This window comes from Mixophyes fleayi, chromosome 6, assembly GCF_038048845.1.
Source record: "Mixophyes fleayi isolate aMixFle1 chromosome 6, aMixFle1.hap1, whole genome shotgun sequence".
NCBI classification, from domain to species: Eukaryota; Metazoa; Chordata; class Amphibia; order Anura; family Limnodynastidae; genus Mixophyes; species Mixophyes fleayi.
In genome coordinates this window covers 8,156,387-8,176,766 of record NC_134407.1, presented here as the reverse complement: position 1 = coordinate 8,176,766, position 20,380 = coordinate 8,156,387, and the positions used below count along the sequence as shown (strand labels likewise).

General features: G+C 40.9%; 1 protein-coding gene across 8 annotated transcripts in view; it reads right to left on the bottom strand.

The window, feature by feature from the left end:
• SORCS1 (sortilin related VPS10 domain containing receptor 1) overlaps positions 1-20,380 on the bottom strand; it is a 459,666-nt gene that overhangs the window by 210,206 nt on the left and 229,080 nt on the right. For all 8 annotated transcript variants that reach the window (XR_012693296.1, XM_075215731.1, XM_075215724.1 and 5 more), the window contains exons 4-5: positions 4,518-4,676; positions 2,262-2,335 (exon numbers count right to left, since the gene is read on the bottom strand). Coding sequence is in view for 7 of the 8 variants with exons in the window: in XM_075215731.1 (XP_075071832.1) it covers positions 2,262-2,335; positions 4,518-4,676 (233 nt within the window). In the remaining variant the exon portion in view is untranslated. The remainder of the gene's footprint in view (positions 1-2,261; positions 2,336-4,517; positions 4,677-20,380) is intronic.

Sequence of the window (20,380 nt, the reverse complement as noted above, 5' to 3'; positions counted from 1 at the left end):
AATGTTTCATCTGTGATGTGTCAATATAGTTTCACATGGATGAGATAAATCCTGAAAAATAAATTACTCCCTAGGTACAGTCAATGAAAAATCTATAAAAACTGCAGTTGAAAGGACGCTTACAAAGGTTCAAAAAAACAACAGCAACAAGGTAACCACTGTCTTCTCTGTAAAGTGAAATTGAAGCTGCATTCCAACAGCGTATTTGCATATGTCAAGTAGCACATTAAAGAATAAATTACACTATATTATAATAGCTTAATGTATTTGCATATAATAAAATAAATGTTTTGATTGGTTTCAGAACAACGTTGATCATTCCATCACATTTCGCTGACTATAAGAGTTTACATTCAACGCCAATCTCTGTCTATCTCCACATAATGCCGCTATTACCCTTCTCTATAATACCTACCCTACAGTTCTACTGCTGTTACCTGTCTATCTTAGTTCATAGACATAATACAGGTGGGGGGTCAGACAGTTCAGTACTCATTGTACACCCCTATATGGACCCACACGGTTAGTCTACTGCTCAAAGCATACACTGAACTTTTCTATCGCTTCAATTGTTTCCTATTTGATTGCAAGCTCTTGGGGAGTAAGAACTTTACATCGTTGGTCACAAGTCATGTTCCTTTGTCGCACGCATTTTTCAGTTGGAATAAGACACTACTTACAGATCTAGATTACAAAAGTGAATCCATCTCTTTCCTGCTTTGCAAATGAAACGGACATAAAGGAAAACTACATACTGCTGACCTAGCAATCATCATCTTCTGACCTAGGATCATTACGGCAACAAGCAATGGAAAGCCTACAAGTCTATCCATTGTTATCCCAAAGGAAAATTTCTGATTCCGTTACGTTTGATTAATAAAATACACCCTTAGGTGAAATAGGAGTATTATGGCTTAATGTAAAAAAAATATATATATAATTTGGAATATTGAGTACATCTCTAACAATGTGTCTACAAACAAGCAAAAAAAATTGCTTTTGGATAATGCTGATTCTATCTGTTTCTTGTTGATATTCCGCTTTCCTCTGTTCATGTGAACAGCTCAACGTACACATAAAGGTTTTGGGTGCAGTCAGGCAACCACATCCAGCATCGAGCATCTTTGTAATCAGATCCCACTCCGTTCTCTCAGTCCTTTTCCCTTCACTGCACAAAATAAGGGACAGGGGTCTGGCCACAACACACAATTGCCTTCAGCACCAAGAACAGCTCCAGATATAATGAATCATTTGCATAGACACGTGGTTCTGACTGATAGCACCGATACAGCTGCATTCCGTAGCACGATAGTTACTTCTTTGTCAATGGTACAATGCCCAATTTACCATGCACCCATAGATAGTCTGTGGGGATGTAGTATGATAACTATCTTGCAATTTAATTACTGTCCTTCTTCCTGCCATATTGACTTATATACCTATAGTAGGATGGCCGTTCTCGTGCGATGTGCCAAATGGACAGAACGAAAGAAGCACCTTGAAAACCTGGTGATATCTGCACATGTTTGGTTTGAGCTGTACGATCACTATATGGTCACTCGGGAGGCCCTATAGAGATAGTCACTATATGGTCACTCGGGAGGCCCTATAGAGATAGTCACTATATGGTCACTCAGGAGGCCCTATAGAGATAGTCACTATATGGTCACTCGGGAGGCCCTATAGAGATAGTCACTATATGGTCACTCGGGAGGCCCTATAGAGATAGTCACTATATGATCACTCGGGAGGCCCTATAGAGATAGTCACTATATGGTCACTCGGGAGGCCCTATAGAGATAGTCACTATATGGTCACTCGGGAGGCCCTATAGAGATAGTCACTATATGGTCACTCGGGAGGCCCTATAGAGATAGTCACTATATGGTCACTCGGGAGGCCCTATAGAGATAGTCACTATATGGTCACTCGGGAGGCCCTATAGAGATAGTCACTATATGGTCACTCGGGAGGCCCTATAGAGATAGTCACTATATGGTCACTCGGGATTCCCTATAGAGATAGTCACTATATGATCACATGTCCTTTGTAACTGGGACTTGCTGTAGAGATGTCTCATATTGTGAGTACTATGAAGGGGCAAAAGGAGCCGATAATTACTCTTTGTTGGTGAAATCTTATGTAAGTCACTGTGAAAATCTTGTCCCCCAGTGACCATCTAATGAAACAGTCCACAGTTTGGCAGTTACACTCGTACTAAGCTCCCAAAAATTGACTTTGAGTTTGAACAAGCATCTTACCAGTAGAATCGATTTGGTGCCACCGACTCGCTAAGAAGCAGCCAACGCCTCCCAAACTCGGATGAGCTGTATAGCTGGGGAGAGAGATATGAAGAACTCAATAAGAGTTGAGCCTATTAGTATAGAAAGCACTACAATGATTTAAAATAGATCACCATTTTTGGGAAAATCCTGGCTCCTGAACAAATGCAGCAGTGATCTAGTGAGAGTGCATTGTAAGGTTCCCTGTTAAAATCTGCTGGACTGCACCAATTCTGTTTCAGCACCGGATGTCCCATTCTACCAGACTGAATCCCTATGACTAATAAACCGATCCCTACAACTACCAGACCGAATCCCTACAAATACCAGACCGAATCCCTACAACTAAAAGACCGAATCCTGAAACTACCAGACCGAATCCCTACAACTAAAAGACAGAATCCCTAAAACTACTAGACCGAATCCCTACAACTAAAAGACAGAATCCCTTCAACTACCAGACCGAATCCCTAGAACTACCAGACCAAATCCCTACAACTAAAAGACCGAATCCTGAAACTACCAGACCGAATCCCTACAACTAAAAGACAGAATCCCTAAAACTACCAGACCGAATCCCTACAACTAAAAGACATAATCCCTTCAACTACCAGACCGAATCCCTACAACTAAAAGATCGAATCCCTACAACTACCAGACCGAATCCCTACAACTAAAAGATCGAATCCCTACAACTACCAGACCGAATCCCTACAACTACCAGATCGAATCCCTACAACTAAAAGACCGAATCCCTACAACTACCAGATCGAATCCCTACAACTAAAAGATCGAATCCCTGCAACTACCAGACCAATTCCCTACAAATACCAGACTGAATCCCTACAACTAATAAACCGAATCCCTACAACTGCCGTACTGAGTCAATACCACTGCTCCATTCTGTCAGAGATGAAATCTCTCCGCTCTCCATACTGAGAAGTGACCCAGTCCAGCGCCTCTTATGAGAAAATGTTGTGTATTCCATAGGAGGGTACCTTAAAGAAGTGTTTCAAGGAGCAGAAGTTGCTAAAGTGGGTGTTGACGATAGTTGATAAGGATGACAATACACAAAATCATTAAAACTTTGAGTGACTCCATGATAGGAAGTTTTTAAATCATTTGTGACGTATTCCCTGTATATGTAAGAACTTTATATCTTGCAGATATGTATTTGCCCCCACAAACTATTTACATCACTGTGACTGGAGCCTCTCATTACTACTCTGTGCTGATGGAGAACCCTGCTCCTTCCACTATATAACTCTCAGTCTGTGGCTCCCTGCTGCTTCCATTCCCCTCCTCACATCATGTCACTGTCCCTGTCACATGCAACCCTGTCCTCACTAACACATCACTCATCTCCTGATATACTCTGTGCTGCTGGGGGACCCTGCTACTTCCACTATATAACTCTCAGTCTGTGGCTTCCTGCTGCCTCCATTCCCCTCCTCACATCATGTAACTGCCCCTGTCACATGCAGCCCTGTCCTCACTAACACATCACTCATCTCCTGATATACTCTGTGCTGCTGGGGGACCCTGCTCCTTCCACTATATAACTCTCAGTCTGTGGCTTCCTGCTGCCTCCCTTCCCCTCCTCACATCATGTCACTGTCCCTGTCACATGCAGCCCTGTCCTCACTAACACATCACTCATCTCCTGATATACTCTGTGCTGCTGGGGGGACCCTGCTCCTTCCACTATATAACTCTCAGTCTGTGGCTTCCTGCTGCCTCCATTCCCCTCCTCACATCATGTAACTGCCCCTGTCACATGCAGCCCTGTCCTCACTAACACATCACTCATCTCCTGAATTTCTCTGTGCTGCTGGGGACCCTGCTCCTTCCACTATATAACTCTTAGTCTGTGACTTCCTGCTGCCTCCATTCCCCTCCTCACATCATGTCACTGCCCCTGTCACATGCAGCCCTGTCCTCACTAACCCAATCACACGAGCTGACAGGTCACTGCCTCCCACAATCATCTTCTACTGCTGTGAGCTTTCAAATAATCTGATTGGCTACAGAATCTTCTATCCTCCCACACCTCAAAACTGGTGCCACATGGCCGAGCAGGAGATGGTTCCCTACCCCTAACTAAATGTTGTTTAAGAATTGAAAAACAAGGTTTACATTGTATGACAAAGGTATTCCTATGCCTGGGAAATTATTTATCTGAAAATTACTGCTTAATTACACATTGAACAAGTTACGAATCCCTTTAAAGCCAACCTTTTGGTCTTGACTGTACGCCAGGATCCAGTCTTCTTGTTTAGGATGAAAGAGAAGACTCTGAATATAAAAGTTAAGCCTGTATTTCTGATACGTGGCCCCTTCATCCGAACTGATCATGAGGCTGCTTTCAATCTCTGGGTCAGTCAGGAGCATAATCTAGAAGAAGAAAGGAACAAGATGAGAGATAATCACAAAATAAAACACTATCATGAACCGTATAATGATACATCATTTTCTGTAGAGATAAATCAATTATTTAACTGCAACATTTGAATGACAACAACGATACTTAGATCGTCTTATATAAAAGTTGTTCAGAAGATGTTTTCTGCCTGCTACTGAGTGTTGGTACAATTTTGTGAACATTGCCCAAAATTCTTAGCCACTAACTTTAATCAAGGGATAGACATTGCCAAGGAGTTTTAATGTTTGCTGCAGCAAGCTATTTTGAAACTTTATGTGTCTGTTTACAAGCACATAAATTCCAATTAAAATATTTAAAAACTATTATAGGTTAAACCAATGTTCCATTTTTCAATCTCAGTTTCACAGTTTTTATTTATAAAGTAATGTCGATAGGATGGAAACATTAGCAAACGAGCTTTAGATGTCAAATCCACATTCTGTCTTTGAGAAGTTGCACATCAATTAAACATGATCATGTTCTGCCCGTGATAGGTCTGCAACATAATCTTGAAAAATAAAGTGTAATGTAACTTTAAGCATAAAGTGTACGTTTAGAATAATGTTAATTATTGAATCAAATATAGAAGGCATGCTGGGTCACACTGAGGATGCAACTAGCTAATCCAATACGCAAGCTTGCAAGTGGAACGAATAGAGCCTGAAGGGATCTGTTGTGTTTGTTAAGCAACTGGTGGTAATTCAATAACAAATATGTTAATTGTCTTTCATGGGAGGAGGACTGGATTGCAAGACATAGATGACTGAGTATGTCAATCAGTTATTCCCCTTATGGAAAATGCAATATGATAGCAAAAAAAAAATACATAACATAATTATTAGAAAATAATGTCCTGGATTTAGTTTGTATATTAAACAGTGGGGATCTTGCAGCTATGGTCAAGTTCATCATGGCTGCCAGGACATGTTGGGATTTGTAGTTCCATGTCACAAGTTGCCCAAGTTTGTTTTATACACTACAGCGGTTAATATAATCTGGTCTTCAACATCAAGGAGGAAAAGAAACGGAAAACAGATTTTTTTTTTTCTGGCTTGATTGAGAAAGATGGAAAAAAGAGACATGAAGTATGTCTGAGCCATCGACAATAAACGTAAGTAAAGAGAGCTGTCTAAGTGCATTAAAAATGTCCTCCGTCATCAGCCGGGTGACCCATCTCCTCCAGGTTACATTGTCTATATACACACATGCCTTCATTAAAACTCTCAAGTGCTTTTAGCAGGGTGATAAAAATACCTTTTATCCAGAGTACTGTAGCATGACAAGTACGGCTGAAACTGCAGCGGAGTGCTACAAATTTACAATTGTTGAGCGCCACAATAAACAAGGAATTGGAAGATTGGATGATGTACAATGTAGCGGCTTAAAATGAACACAGTTGTTAACCAGTCGTTATAGCATCTGCTCACATTAAATGTCACTCCAACCACTGTATCCATCTCTGCTCAAGGCTTTTCTTTCTACATGGCTTTTCAGTTTTGCTATATTTAGGACAAATGTATTTGAAATTTGAATTTGCTTTAGATATGTTTTCATTACTGAGATAATGCAGCAGATATAGGACTCTGTCAATCAACCGCAGAAAAGCCTTATCTTTGCATCGTACATTGGGTTCTCCCTATCTATGAAAGGGTCAGCCCGTGGGCGAATCTTGGGTCTCGCTGGCGAAAAGTTTTCCCATGCCATAGGGGAAGCCTAATTAATAAGGATCATTGCAGTACAAGTGCAGATGCAATCTGTCTTCTCTTATCGCAGAAGGAAATAAATCAAAATATGCTTTATGACTTAAATTAAAAATGTTTTCACAAGTTCGGACATTCAGTTCCACTGCGTATGCATGAGCCAGCAAACCCGGCCTTGAATGCAAATTTTTCCTATGACCAGTCTACCGCTCCTGGCCAGTAACTTGGTTACAGTTGAGTATCACTATTCTATTGCCATGACTTAATTTATAGGCCTGATAGAGAGAAAACAAAGTAAACACAACTACTGCATTGTGTTTGAATAGACTCAATATAAGGGGCCTGGGAATATGTGGAGAAAGCTTGGAATACCTGAAAAGACTTGGTCAACCAAATGAGTCATTTGAAGCCAAATTCGCAGTACCGAGCCAAGTTGGCTCGGTACTGTCGCGCGCCTTCGAAATTAAAAATGAGGCAAAACGTCATAGTGACATCGTCGGATCTCGGATCTCGTGAGTTTTGAATTCCTTTTTATGATCCAATATAACGGGGGGTGGGAGGGAGGGCGGGAGGGAGGGCGGACCCCCATTTTTGTTTTCTGCCACTGCTGTGTGCCAATGTGTCCTAGATGTGCTAGGAACTGCCGTGTGTTTGTGTCATTGCTCTGTCGCTTACCATCCAGCCAGGTCGCTGCAGTATTTGTCCGAAAGTGTATGAAAATAATACTGTGATCTGTGAGGTGGTCAAAATTGACTGCAAATGACTTGAAATTAGTGTAATTGAGGTTAATAATAATGTAGGAACAAAAAGAGAGCAAAATTATGTGATTTTAGCATATTTTAGCCATTTCTCTAAAAAAATCCAAAAACAAAACCAAAACACATGAGTGCGGTTTTGCCAAAACCAAAACACAAAGCTAATCCAGATCCAAAACCAAAACCAGTTCACGGGGGTCAGTGAGCATCTCTAATTATTTATCAGATCGGGTGTGATCCAGGAAAAATGGGCGAGTAATTCCCCCTTATGGGCATGTAGTCATCAGCTAATATGGAAGTTGGAGAGGGGTTTGTATGACCATCTTGGAATCTGACTGTTGGGCCAATTGCCTGAGTGATCGAGTGGGTAATTTGGCCCTTAACCTGTTTTGCCAAACTGCACAATGACGCTATAGCAGTGCGTGTATTAATATTTGCATTTTACAATTAGGCTTTTTACAATGTTTGTCATATACTAGTTCTTGGGTGATGTCACGTCTCTGAGAGCCCCAAAGCCATACTTCCCTGTTTGTTTTATTTTATGTATTTTCCAGTCAAAGTGCATGAAAAGCCTTTAACGGAGGTAGTACTGTCTTTTAGGATGATTTCACCCTATAAGATGCTGCAGCTCAGCTATTAGAGAAAAGCCAATGACAACAATCATCGTAATGAGTAAAACAGTCTGAATTGAGGATTCTCACATGATCCAAAATCCTCCAGGCACGTAAGATCATGTAAAGAAGGAGGACAGAGCAGCCGCAGCAGCACAAATACCATCTGGCATGAATGCGCTGTATTTTATGTGATGCACGTGAAAATGGCGACATCTGCAGGGGAGAAAACGGTGGTAATTGAGCTATCGGTGCTACATAATTATTCCGATAATGAACAGAGAAACCTAGAAAAAATAACTACTTATCAGAAAAGAGACACAGAGGAAATCCGATGAGAGGACATCGTGACACTTCCGAATGACGTAAGTTGCGGGCGCGACTTGGAAATTTCGTGGTTTAAAGAGGCAACGTACGGACCCAGTTAAGTATTACCTTTACGTTAGGTGTTATGGGTTAGGAGTTAGGGTTAGGGTTAGGAATAAAATTAATATTACCAATGTCCGTGCGTTGTCGCTTCAAAAAAAAAAAAAAAACAACAAAGTCGCGCACGCAACGGACGCCATTTGGAAGTGTCGCCATGTCCTCTCACTGGATTTCCTCTGTGTCTTTTTACTGGTAAGTAGTTATTTTTTCTAGGTCGCTCTGTTCATTATAGGAATAATTATGGAGGAGTAAACAGTTTACAGCACCGATAGCTCGTACTACACCCATAAAAAAATGTATGTGTTCTGCTGAGAGGAGCTGGTGGATTAGGTGATGGGAACTTTTTGGCTACACCAGCACACGCCTTATTTTATACTCACACGCAAAATCAGGGTTTTGTTTTGCTGGGCGAGATAATTCAATGAGATTGAAGGGATGAAGAGGATCCTTTCCAGTTCTCTGCAACAGACTTGTTTATTGCAAATAGTTTTTTTGAATGGAACACATGGAAAAGTGAACTTCTAGACACATTTCTAACAGTATTTCAGGAATGTTTAAGTTAAGGACAGTAAGTCTTAGACAGTAGGCTCTTTTCAGCATGTAAATTTCCGGACCCATAATACTAAAAATGGTCGCACTGAGTATTTTTACGAGGGCAGAACCCTAAACCAGATATTGGCATGCTCTTTGTTCTGCATTTGTTCCTAAATTATCTTTACTGTTTCCTGGAGAATTTAAATCCCAAGGTGTCTCTAGTATTGTAAGCCCAAGTTTTGCAAATTAGGAGAAATCACAAAATACATTCAGATTAGGGAGGTGGAATGGGTGCGTGCAGCTTTCTGGTGATAACCTGAGGTTCTTGCATTATACATTGCGCTCCAGAGAGAGGAGATAGCAGTAGCCGGTACGTGAGAAGGAGGGAACGGGTGGCGCTTCCGGTATAGTGCCAAGATTTCTACACTGTGTTTGCACCCAGCCATAGTGGTCCAGAACAGAAAAGTAGCAGCTGCTGGTGTATGAGAAGGAAGGAAATGATCACAGAGGGCAGGAATTGGCCGAAGGGAATATAGGCGCCCAGTTTGTATAAAAATAAATAAAAACTGAGCCCGGCAAGAGTTAATATTACTGGGGAATTTTCTTTGTTATAGTTGACCAGCCAATCAGTAAGGGTGTTTGGGGATGCCACTGGAAATTTGCCAGCCCTAGCAGACCCTGGTTTCATTGGTTTTGGTTGCATTATTGTTTGCTGTGCATTTAACTTCCTGAAGGGTCTTGGTGGTGGAAAAGCCTGCCAATCAGCAGCCATAATGACACAGTCATCTATGCATCTGGATTTTTGTTTAGATGCACTCACATCACCCTACAGCAGTGACGGCTAACCTGTGACACTCCAGGTGTTGTGAAACTACAACTACTCCCAGCATGCATTGCCAATATATAGCAGCTTATTGCTGGAAGGGTATGCTGGGACTTGTAGTTTCACAAACACCTGGAGTGTCACAGGTTAGCCAACACTGCCCTACAGGATACTTGAATAATTTATCAAGTTCCAGCAGGCAGTGGGATGCCCAGGGGAGGGCTGGTAAATTTTAGCCTGGGAGCAAGACCTGACTCTGCAGCCTATTTTAAAGGTAAACAAATGTATGTGACCCAGCCCAAGGTAGCCTACCATGGGACCGGCCAAGGGGGCAGATGCCCCCTGCCCCAAGCCCAGCCTGCCCCTGGGAATGCCCCATCACACCTCTCTGCATGCTCCTTGTGTTGTACAGCATTACAGCATATGTTAGCACTATAAAAAATGAATCATTCACATTTTTTTTTAAAATAAAAAAATAGTTTACTTTATCGTCTATTCTTTAATTTCACAGTGCAATTCATTCATCTAAAGCCACAATACCACACTTCATACGATAATTAGATTCACTGGCGTCTTATACCCAGCTCATAACAATTGCAATATTAATAACCGCTGCACAGACTGTAAATGTTCAGCAAGGAGCCTCTACATTCGGCTGTCCACGTCATGTACACACGGTCAGCCTACCCTGGCATGTACACTCCATCCAATTGATTAATCACTTTTCATAGCAAGTCAATAAATTCGACACAGACCCCTGAAACCAAACTCAAAGCTGCAATTTATCATCTGCTGTAGGAAGAGGAAGAAACTTTATTTTCTTTGCCTTTTCTTTTGATAAACGAGCACGAAACTCAATTTATAGATCCTGCACGCATAGTGCCAGATGGGGCTGCCAGCCCAATGTATTAAATATGTAAACTGCTCTCTATCTCTGGTGATCCCCCCTCCCGCAGCCCCCGTCAGTTACGTCTCTATCCTTTTTAAAGCAACGCAATTCATAATTTACTCTAATTTATTGTAAGCTTATTGGGACCCGGCGGCTATTGTGAAAGTCAACAACAGTTGTTCTCAAATTCATTATCTCTCCAAAGGTTGCCGGACAGTTCATTAAATGATGTTTTTTTTTAAAGCAATCAGATGCTGCGTGTTAGATGAAAACTTATTATTTCTCCAAAATATTTAATCTATTTTCCATCCGCACACAAAGCTTAAAGGACAAAGCATAGTAACAAGACAGCACAAAGCTAGCGCTCATTACATTGCTATTTATTCTCCCGGTTTAGCTATGAGTGGTGCAGTTCGCCTTTGCTGACCTCTTGGCAATAAACTCATTTTCTCTTCAGCTTTTCACATTTCCTCTCCCCCACAGAGTGAAAGATCATCTCACCGACAGTCACATTGATGTCTTTAAATATATTATGTTAAAAGAAATGAATAATAGGTTTATCAGAAAACATTATTTGTTTTATGCTACATTCGGACTGAAAAATATTTAGGGGGGTATTCAATTGACAGCAAGTTTTTTTCAGACCACATTAAGTCATTTTAAGACTGTGTTTTATAATTTTCGAGCGGGTTAACTTTACCCCCGATTCAATTCCATTTTTAACGCTACATTTTTTTTCATGAAACGGTCCTCTCGCGCTCCAGTAGAAGGTCTATTTAAAGTATAGGGTGTGCGAGAGGCAGCTGCGTTAGAAGCTATTCAATTGTTCTTTAACGCGGTGCGTTAAACAGGTCAATATGCTGTTTTATCTCGCACCTCCTTGGGGTGCGATAAAAATAAAAAACCTCTGAAAAGTATTTGAAATCATGTAATAATGAGAAAAAAAAAGATAAACTATGTCTATCACTAATGCCTAACTTGTGTAAGTTGATTTTCTTGGGAAAAAATAATGAAATAAAAAAAAACCATAAAATAAAATATTTTTATGTATGTTTTTGGTACAAATATGTATGTACTAATGTGTTTTGACACGGTATAGATGATTCTACAGTAAAAAATAGTTAAATAAAAAAATATGCTAAAGAAAGTACTGTAATGTAGATATTATCAATGTGTAATGCAATCTAATGTATGAAAATCCTTTTTCTTTGTGTTATACATGACCGCGTTAAAACTCCCCTTCACTCCCTTAAAAACTCGCAAACACAATGATTAACGCGCGGGGGCAGCGTTCCCTGTTTTTCAATTGAATTGCATGAGTTTTTGCGCTCGCTTTAGCAGTTAAAAAACCTGCGGGTGATTTTTTTTTTTTTTAACGCTGCGGGGGAAAAAAATTACTTGCGGTCAATTTAATTCCCTTCCTTTGGGTGAGAGCATTTTTAATCCGCATGTGCTGTGCTCCAGTTTGCATGCGATAGAGAAGAGGTGGAGAAGTGATAACTGCATATTAGGGAACATTGATCCCTATAAGTATAATAGTGACTGTGCACACAGGGATCTTCACCTAAGGAAGGACTGATAAGGATGCTAAAAAAAGAAGGAAAGGTCTTTTAATTTCCTTATAGACATCAATGATCTCTACTGTGCTCGGTTCTTTTTGATCTACCAAATGAAAATTAAAGCGAAATACGAGCAGATTAAAATCGCCAGTGTTGACGTAAGCCTTTACATTTACAGCTTGTCTGCACCTCGGAGGGTTAACTGCTTCCTAGAGTCCAGCAACATTGTTGCAATAAAGTCTAATAGCAGTTCTGGCTGTCTGCCAAGTTCTTTTGTAGAGAGGAGGGAAGTGAGAGCTCAGACAATTGTTTTTTCAAACTGAATTGATACATGTCAGCTGTTATTTCCACCTAAAAAGCAGAAGCTTGGGCAGCAGTTGGTTATTCCAGGATTGGATTTGAGAGTACTGGTAACTCCACATTCTACCCTGTGATAACATCTTTGGCAAAATATGTGCCACTACCACTCAGTTCCCCAACTATGCCTTAAAACAGCTATGTCTTCCACCAGAAATTAGATCATAGTTGCCTAATCTCCTGGAATGTCCGAGAGACTCCCGAATTTTAGTGAGTTCTCCCGGACTCCCGAGAGAGCAGGCAAAAATCCCGGATCCAGCTGTCTCCGTTGAAGATGGGTGGGGGCGGGGCTAAACACGGCACTGTAGCCCCGCCCCCTGCTACAATCTTACGATTGACAGGGCGGAGCCTAACGGCACTCCACACGTGACCACGCCCCTTTGACGGACCCCCCTCCCGGAAAGCTGCCTTCAAAAGTGGGTAAGTATGAATTAGATGGAGAGATCATCATTTAAATAGCACCACTAATTCTGCAGCACTGTACAGAGAACTCACTCATTTCCGTCCCTGCCGCATTGGAGCTTACAGTCTAAGCTCCCTAACACAGACACACAGACTATGGTCAATTTGATAGCAGCTATTTAACCAGTATGTTTTTGGAGTGTGGGAGGAAACCGGAGCATCCGGAGGAAACCCACGCAAACACGGGGAGAACATACAAACTCCTCACAGATAAGGCCATGGTTGGGAATCAAACTTATGACCCCAGTGCTGTGAGGCTAAGTGCTAACCACTGAGCCACCATGCTGCCCAACAATGTATATTTGCCATTGTATTCATTACACACAGATCTGTGTAGTTGATCATATATTAAAATCCATAAAATAACTTTTCTAATTAATGTCATTCCAAACTAGGTGCTATTAATGAAACAATGCTAAGTATTAACTACCAAGGGGTACTAGAGTAGGGTATACAAATGGGGCAAGGAAACACTTAGCCCCTATCCTAAAGAGTCTGTCTTCCAATGAATGATTTCATGTGTTTCTGCCTTAACTACAAGCTTCCATAGAGGATACATTGTTACTCTTGAGTGAAAAGTAAATTCTATAGAACCAGAGAGCTGCGGAATCTATCTCCTCTGTCTTTTCAACCCATCCTCCTTACATACTGTACCGTAGACCACTCTGTATCATTTTTTTACTTGACTATTCTCAATGAAGAAAGTTCTCTACGAGATGACAAGTGCTCAGTCAGGCTGTTTCTTATCCATTTGTCTGTGTTCCCTGTTGGACTGTTATAACTCACTCTGCCGCTGTACATGTCAGACTGATCAATGTCTACGCTTTCAGAAAACCTTAAATAGCCCACATTCCTACACCCAATGTATTTATTTGTGTCTTTTTCTAATATTAGAGCACAACTGTTACAGTCTAGAATGCAACGTGAGTTATGAATAAAACAAAATAAGGAAAATGTTTCATAAGGTAGAAAAGTTGTTTTTTAGAACATGAAGAAAAGTCAAGTGGGGAAGTTGACGGAATAAGATTGATGGTCCGTCCGTGAGTTCAGTTATATAAATTAGGTTATCACCTCTATGGAATTTTCCTTTCATGTATTTTACTTATTGACCATTGCTGTACCTGGGCAACAAAGCCTATTCTCTATACATGGGCTACCTAACTTCTGTGCCAGGGTTATTGTGGACTCTTTGTCATTTCAATATTTAGAACTAAAGATAGATAAAAACAGACAATAACCAAAAAATACACTTAAATAAACCTTTGTAATTACTGGGGTCCACCTGTGTGCAATTAAATTGTTTTGTTCGTTCCAAAATTAAGCCACACCTCTGAGAAATCCCAGCACATATCCAAATAAAAGCTTCATAGTGAAGAGCAAAGAACCTCTGGAAATCTGAGAAAAGAATATAGTAAATCCTAAATCAGGGGAAGGATATAAGAATATTTGAAGACTTGAATTGTCCAGAGAACTGTCAACAAACATCCTAAAGAAATGGAGACAGTATGACTCAAATGTGAATTTGTCTAGAACAAGAACAGAACACGCCAAATTCTTCAAAAAGGCCACTAAGAGGCATTTGGCAACCACATTAGAATTACAGTCTTCTGTGACAGAGACTGGACAAAACAACAATAGCCTGGACAATATGAAAAAAGAAAACTGGTGTTAAAGAAAATTCACATTAAATTTCACTTAGGGATGCATTTACTATTTACTTTCGTGTATTTACTTTTTTAAAATTGCACTTGTATTAAAGACAAATTTCATTGTTTTTTTTTTTTTCATAAAATGGCCAAATGGATGAAGATTTTATGGTCTGGTAAGACCAAGAGTGAAACTCAATGGCCTAAACGTTACCCTAACACAAGCCCAACCCTGTGAATCATCCCAAAAATACTGTCCGTACTATCACCTATGAGAAATTTTTTATCCCGGATTACAATTGTAATCCAATATGCGAAAAAGCCATATTGGAAAGGTTTAAATACAAAAAGATGAATGTTCTGCAATGGCCCCGTAGAATCTCATTGAGAATCTGATTAATGATTTGAAAATTGCTGTTCAACAATGTCCCCATCCAATCTGATGGAGCACAAGAAACATTGCAAAGAAGAATATCCAGATGTGCAAAACTCAGAGAGACTTAGTCAAATGACTCACAGGGGAAGACGTTCTAAAACTTCTAAAACAGGAAAAATGGAAATCTTGGCCATAGCAACTAATCAGATTCTAGCTGAAATTTATCTAGTGCATTCTAGAACATGATAACTAGAATCTGAATGGTTGCTATGGGCAACACCTCCACTATTCCTTTTCAGAAGCTTCATTATATTTACCCCAAAGCTAAAGTTATAGCAGATGCCTCTACCAAGCATAAAAACAAGTGTGTGGGTGTTGGGGAGAATATTGCCAGTTTGTTTGTTTTTTAAGAGGTTTTTTTATACAACATTACATTATTATTAGTATTTTGTGTTGATCAGTAGCAACAATCCCTGACTTAAACCAGTGTAATACCAACATTAATTGAATTTAAGCTACAGAAGAACGAAGTAACAATGTAGTGAGAATCTCGTTTCCGCAGGTGAAACAATCCTCAAGTTTCGCTTTTCTCAGTCTTCTCTAATGCCGTTCCATTTGCATTTTGGGGAATTTATAGACTATGAATAGAGATGATGATGATGATGATGATGATGATAATGAACAGTACAATCTGCTGTGGGACCAAAATCTACCAGTGAAAGGTTCAATATTTCACATCCATTTTCTCTAAGTTAAGTAACAATTAAGTAAAATCTGTATCTTCCACATATCCCAATTGTGAAGCGCTACGGAATTTGCTGGCGCTATGTAAATAAATGTCGATGATGATATGCGCTATGCTAGCACTAGGTATTGTAAGTGGAAGCTGGTCTGAGTCAGACGACTAAATGCATGATAGAGGCTTCACGCAGATATTGCAGTCACATTTCCGCTGGTCTATATTACAAATGTCTGTCATTTAATAAGTTGGGGCGGCAGGGGAGATGTGAATAGCTGGTAGATACAGATTTATCACGTCTATTCATGCAAAAAGACAAACACTGATTTCTCCTGTTTAGGGTATTTAAGTACAACGGCTGCTAACAAATCAACTGGAAAGTGCTAAGAATCGGGCTCTCCTGGGAAACTGCTGTGTGCCTGTAAATGACACCAAATGGTTTTATTTGCCTGTCAAAACTCATGACCCCAGAGCCTGTTGAGAGTACCAGGCATAGGAAGCCAGGACAAAAACTAATGTAAGGACTGGCAGCTGGGGGCTGCCATTTAAGTGTGTAATGTACAGCAATAATGTCAATAAAAAGAAGTATCAATTATATCAAACGCTAATGTTATATCAGTGCAGTTAGAAAGTAGAAAAATATCCTGAGAGAGTGTAAGATAATACAGTCATTCAAACTAGCTGCAGGTGCTGCAAATGAGTAGGTTGCTGTAATGCCTTAAATTGAGGGAAGCAGGTTTTTCCGAAAACTTAATTTTTCTTCCTAATTACAGATACAACATTAGGAGGTCTGACAGTCACGATGGGAACACAATTAACCATACTTGGCTACTTTCGGCAAGTGTGGTCCGGGAGAGGGGCGTGACTAGAGAGCAGGAGGGGGAGGGGCGCAGCCAAACGCATCATATTGGCCCGCCTCCCACGACGGAAATGAGGTTTTGTCGTACGGGGCGGGGACAAAATGATGCGATTCATGTCACTTAGGCTAGGCAGTTGCGGGACACGGGAGACTTGCCTGCTCTCCCAGGAGTCCGTGAGACCGACACGAATTTAGGGAGTCTCCCGGACATTCCGGGAGAGTTGGCAAGTATGCAATTAACTCCTGCCGTGTTTATCCTGTATGACGTGGATAATCATCATCATCACCATTTATTTATATAGCGCCACTGATTCCACAGCGCTGTACAGAGAACTCATTCACATCAGTCCCTGCCCCATTGGACACATCGACATAGCAGCGAGACAGATCATGTATGTGCGAAATGCCAATCTGCATAAGAATACCAATACATCATCCATACGCTTTTAGCAAAATACATCATAAATACTTTTTGGGAAGAGAATGTTTTAGTTTCATTGGTATAAAATGTTTGTGTGAACCAGCCCATTGTGTGTTATCTAGATCATTTAAGACTATCTTCAAGCCTGAAACTTGATGTTAGAAAACAAATTGGCTATATAACATTTGTTATTATCCTCGATTCTCTGGATACATATATACTGCAGGACGCCAAATAATGGGCCTAGGTCTTTATGTGTAATTTCTCTATTTGTAATTTTTCATTAACCCAATTAACACTGTTGGCACGACCTCATGTATGTCACAATGGTATTGATAGGCCATTGTAAGACACCACTATGCTATCTCTGTGTGATGCTGGTTTTGGAGTATTAGCAATTAGATCTATTCATTACATGAAAGAGAACTGGCGATCATCCATAACAGTAACAAGTATTAGCAGAACAGGCGATGGCACAGTTACTACTGGCTGCCAAGTTATCAGCTTTTCAATGGGTGCATGATTAAATGTTCTTTAATGTTTACTTACTAAACCTGTAATCATCCAATGCCTCATCTAAGAGTAACTAAGAATGCCTGCTCCTAGGATCTAGGCTGCACTCTCCTAAATACAGGAAGCCGAATCGTCACAACATTCCTTGAAATATTTTGCAAACTAGCATGCACTTAATCGGCGGAGAGCCAAGTCTCCACGACTGAGAGAGGAAACAAGAAAATAACAGCTAGCTCTTGTTAGTATGGTGGAAAGTTTCCCTACCAAACACGTGGGAGTCTGTGGTTCAAGTCCCAGGTAGGGAAGATATTTGTTTTGTGATGCAGAAATCCGGTAATAGAGAACAGGCCGCGTTACACTCACAAGCTGTGTCGGACTGGGGCATGAAGGGCCCACAGGGGGAATACAATGGTAGGGGCCCACGAGGGGGTGTGGCCAGTCACTAGAGAGGCGTAACCAAACGGCGGTGTGGTAAGCCCACAAAGGAGAGCTAGCACCATAATGTATTATATAAAGAATACACAGTCTTGAGCTGCCCCTTAGATTTGGCAGAACTGTTGTCACCAAAAATCTGGATTGTCCCACTAGAATCAGAACATATGACAGACTATCTTGCTCTCTCCTACCTGTTCTTATCACTTTTACCACCTGTGGCTGCTGGCTTCTTTAGTTGCGGCTTTTTTGGATCCTGGAATGTTGGGGGCCCTATTTGGAATAAAAAATGGGTATATTTAGAAAATTACAACCAGCCCTGGTGTTAAATCAATAGGACCCATGATTAATACTTAGGTCTTCCTCCAGCCCCAACATTAAAATAATAGTATTCCCATTTAATAAATAGACCTATATCCCTCCAACCAACCCCAACATTAAAGTAATAGTATTCAAATTTAATAAACCTATTTCTCTCCCTCCTAACAGCCCCAGCAATAAATTAATAACACTTACGTATAATAAATATACCTATTTCCCGCAACCGTAACTAGCATTAAATAATTCATATTCACATTTAATAAATAGACCTCATGCTCCTCAAACTCAGCCCCACATTCAATTAATAGCCCCCAAACTACCCCATCTTAAATTAATAGTTCCCACTATAAAATTAAATTGCCCCACCATCACCCCACAAACAAAATAGCACCCATTAATTAGCCACCACCTACCTCACACACACGACATTGCCACAAGCCCACTGTGCCATCACACACACATTACTGTGCCCCTTCATCACCATGCTGTTCCCCCTCATGATCACACTGTGCCCTCCATGCTGCTTTTGCTCCCCCCTTCACCTGCCCCCCGAGATCACACTGTGCCATGCTGCTTTTGCTCCCCCATCTACTGGCCCCCCTTTATTACCCTATGCCATGCTGCTTTTGCTCCCCCTTCTACTGACCCCCCTTTTTTACCCTATGCAATACTGCTTTTGCTCCCCCCTTCATCACACTGTGCCATCCTGCCCACCTCAATCATCATACTGTGCCATCCTGTTCCCCCCATCTCTCTGTGTCATGCTGCTCTCCCCCCTTTCATCACTCTGTGCCATGCTGCTTCCCCTCCCCCTTCATCACTATGCATCCTCCTGCTTTGCTCCCCATGCCTCTGTACCTTTTCTTACCTTCTTATTGGCTTCTTTCTTCTCTTCTCTTCCCTTCTCTTTTCTTCTCTTCTTGCCTTCTGTCCTTTTTCTTGCTTGCTCCTCTCTGCGCCGCTCCTCAATGAATGTTGGGCGACATCACGCCCGACATTCAGTGCGAACGGAGCAGAGAGGAGGGAGGAGGGGCGCCGGTGCCGCGATCACGTGAGTATTTTTATTTTTAGAAGTACCCGCTCCCCCCACCAACGAAGAAAGGAGCCATCAGGCTGCACATCTCCCACCAGTGCAGTCAGGAATTCCCCCCTGACTGCACTGGTGGGAGATGTGTTGCAAACAATGCTATGGGATATAGACTCCCTTGGCCAGAGGTATCAATCTGATAACCTCATTACTGGCCCATTGTTTCATCACCAGTGGTCTCATTGTCGCACTTTGTTCCCTCAGCAGACTTCCACGAGCCCTAACAGTAGGGGGCTCACCTAGCTCATATCACCTGGGGGAGGTAAGAACAGGTTCTCAGCTTGTGCCAAATATACGCTGCACCCCCTTTCCCCTTCCAGACTTTCTGTAGCTGGGTACTATTAGCTTTGCTGAAAGCTTTAGGAGTTATAATATTACCTGTTTAATGTACTGTACTGTTATACATGGTACGGTCTTATCGTTTATAATCTGTACGGCTCTGTGGAAATATTTTGATGCCATATAAATAAAAGCTAATAATAATAATAATAATAATAATAATACTGCCTTCATTTTTTGAGATGTACTGAAAAAAATATGTGCATTTATTTGTAAAAGCATAATATAAAATAAACTTTGTCGACCCATTGATCTCTGGTCTCCTGCATGACACGCGGCAAAACTTTGCAAGCAAGAACTAGCTGTTACTTTGCTTGCTTGTGGTCTCTGTAAAGACAAATAATAGGGAAGCCTAATCACTCCGGTGGCATTCACATTAAGTCTCGGGGCGGTGCTTAACGCCATTTGGGGGCGTGTCCATTCACAGAGCGTTTCCAAAAATATTATAAAGATGTGCTGCTACCTACAGAAAGCTCTTGGGGGGTATATTTACTAAACTGCGGGTTTGAAAAAGTGGAGATGTTGCCTTTAGCAACCAATCAGATTCTAGCTGTCATTTTGTAGAATGCTGTAGATGTTGCCTATAGCAACCAATAACTGCTAACTAGAATCTGGTTGGTTGCTGTAGGCAACATCTCCACTTTTTCAAACCCGCAGTTTAGTAAATATACCCCTTAGTCTCTTCAACTAAACTGTATTAACAACAACAATAACAACAGACTAAAAAAAATACTAAAAGGAATGATCCTTACAAACAAAAGTTACATAAAATAAGATAAAATAATGTCATTATAGTGAAATACATATTTTAGTTTGTACTTTGAAGA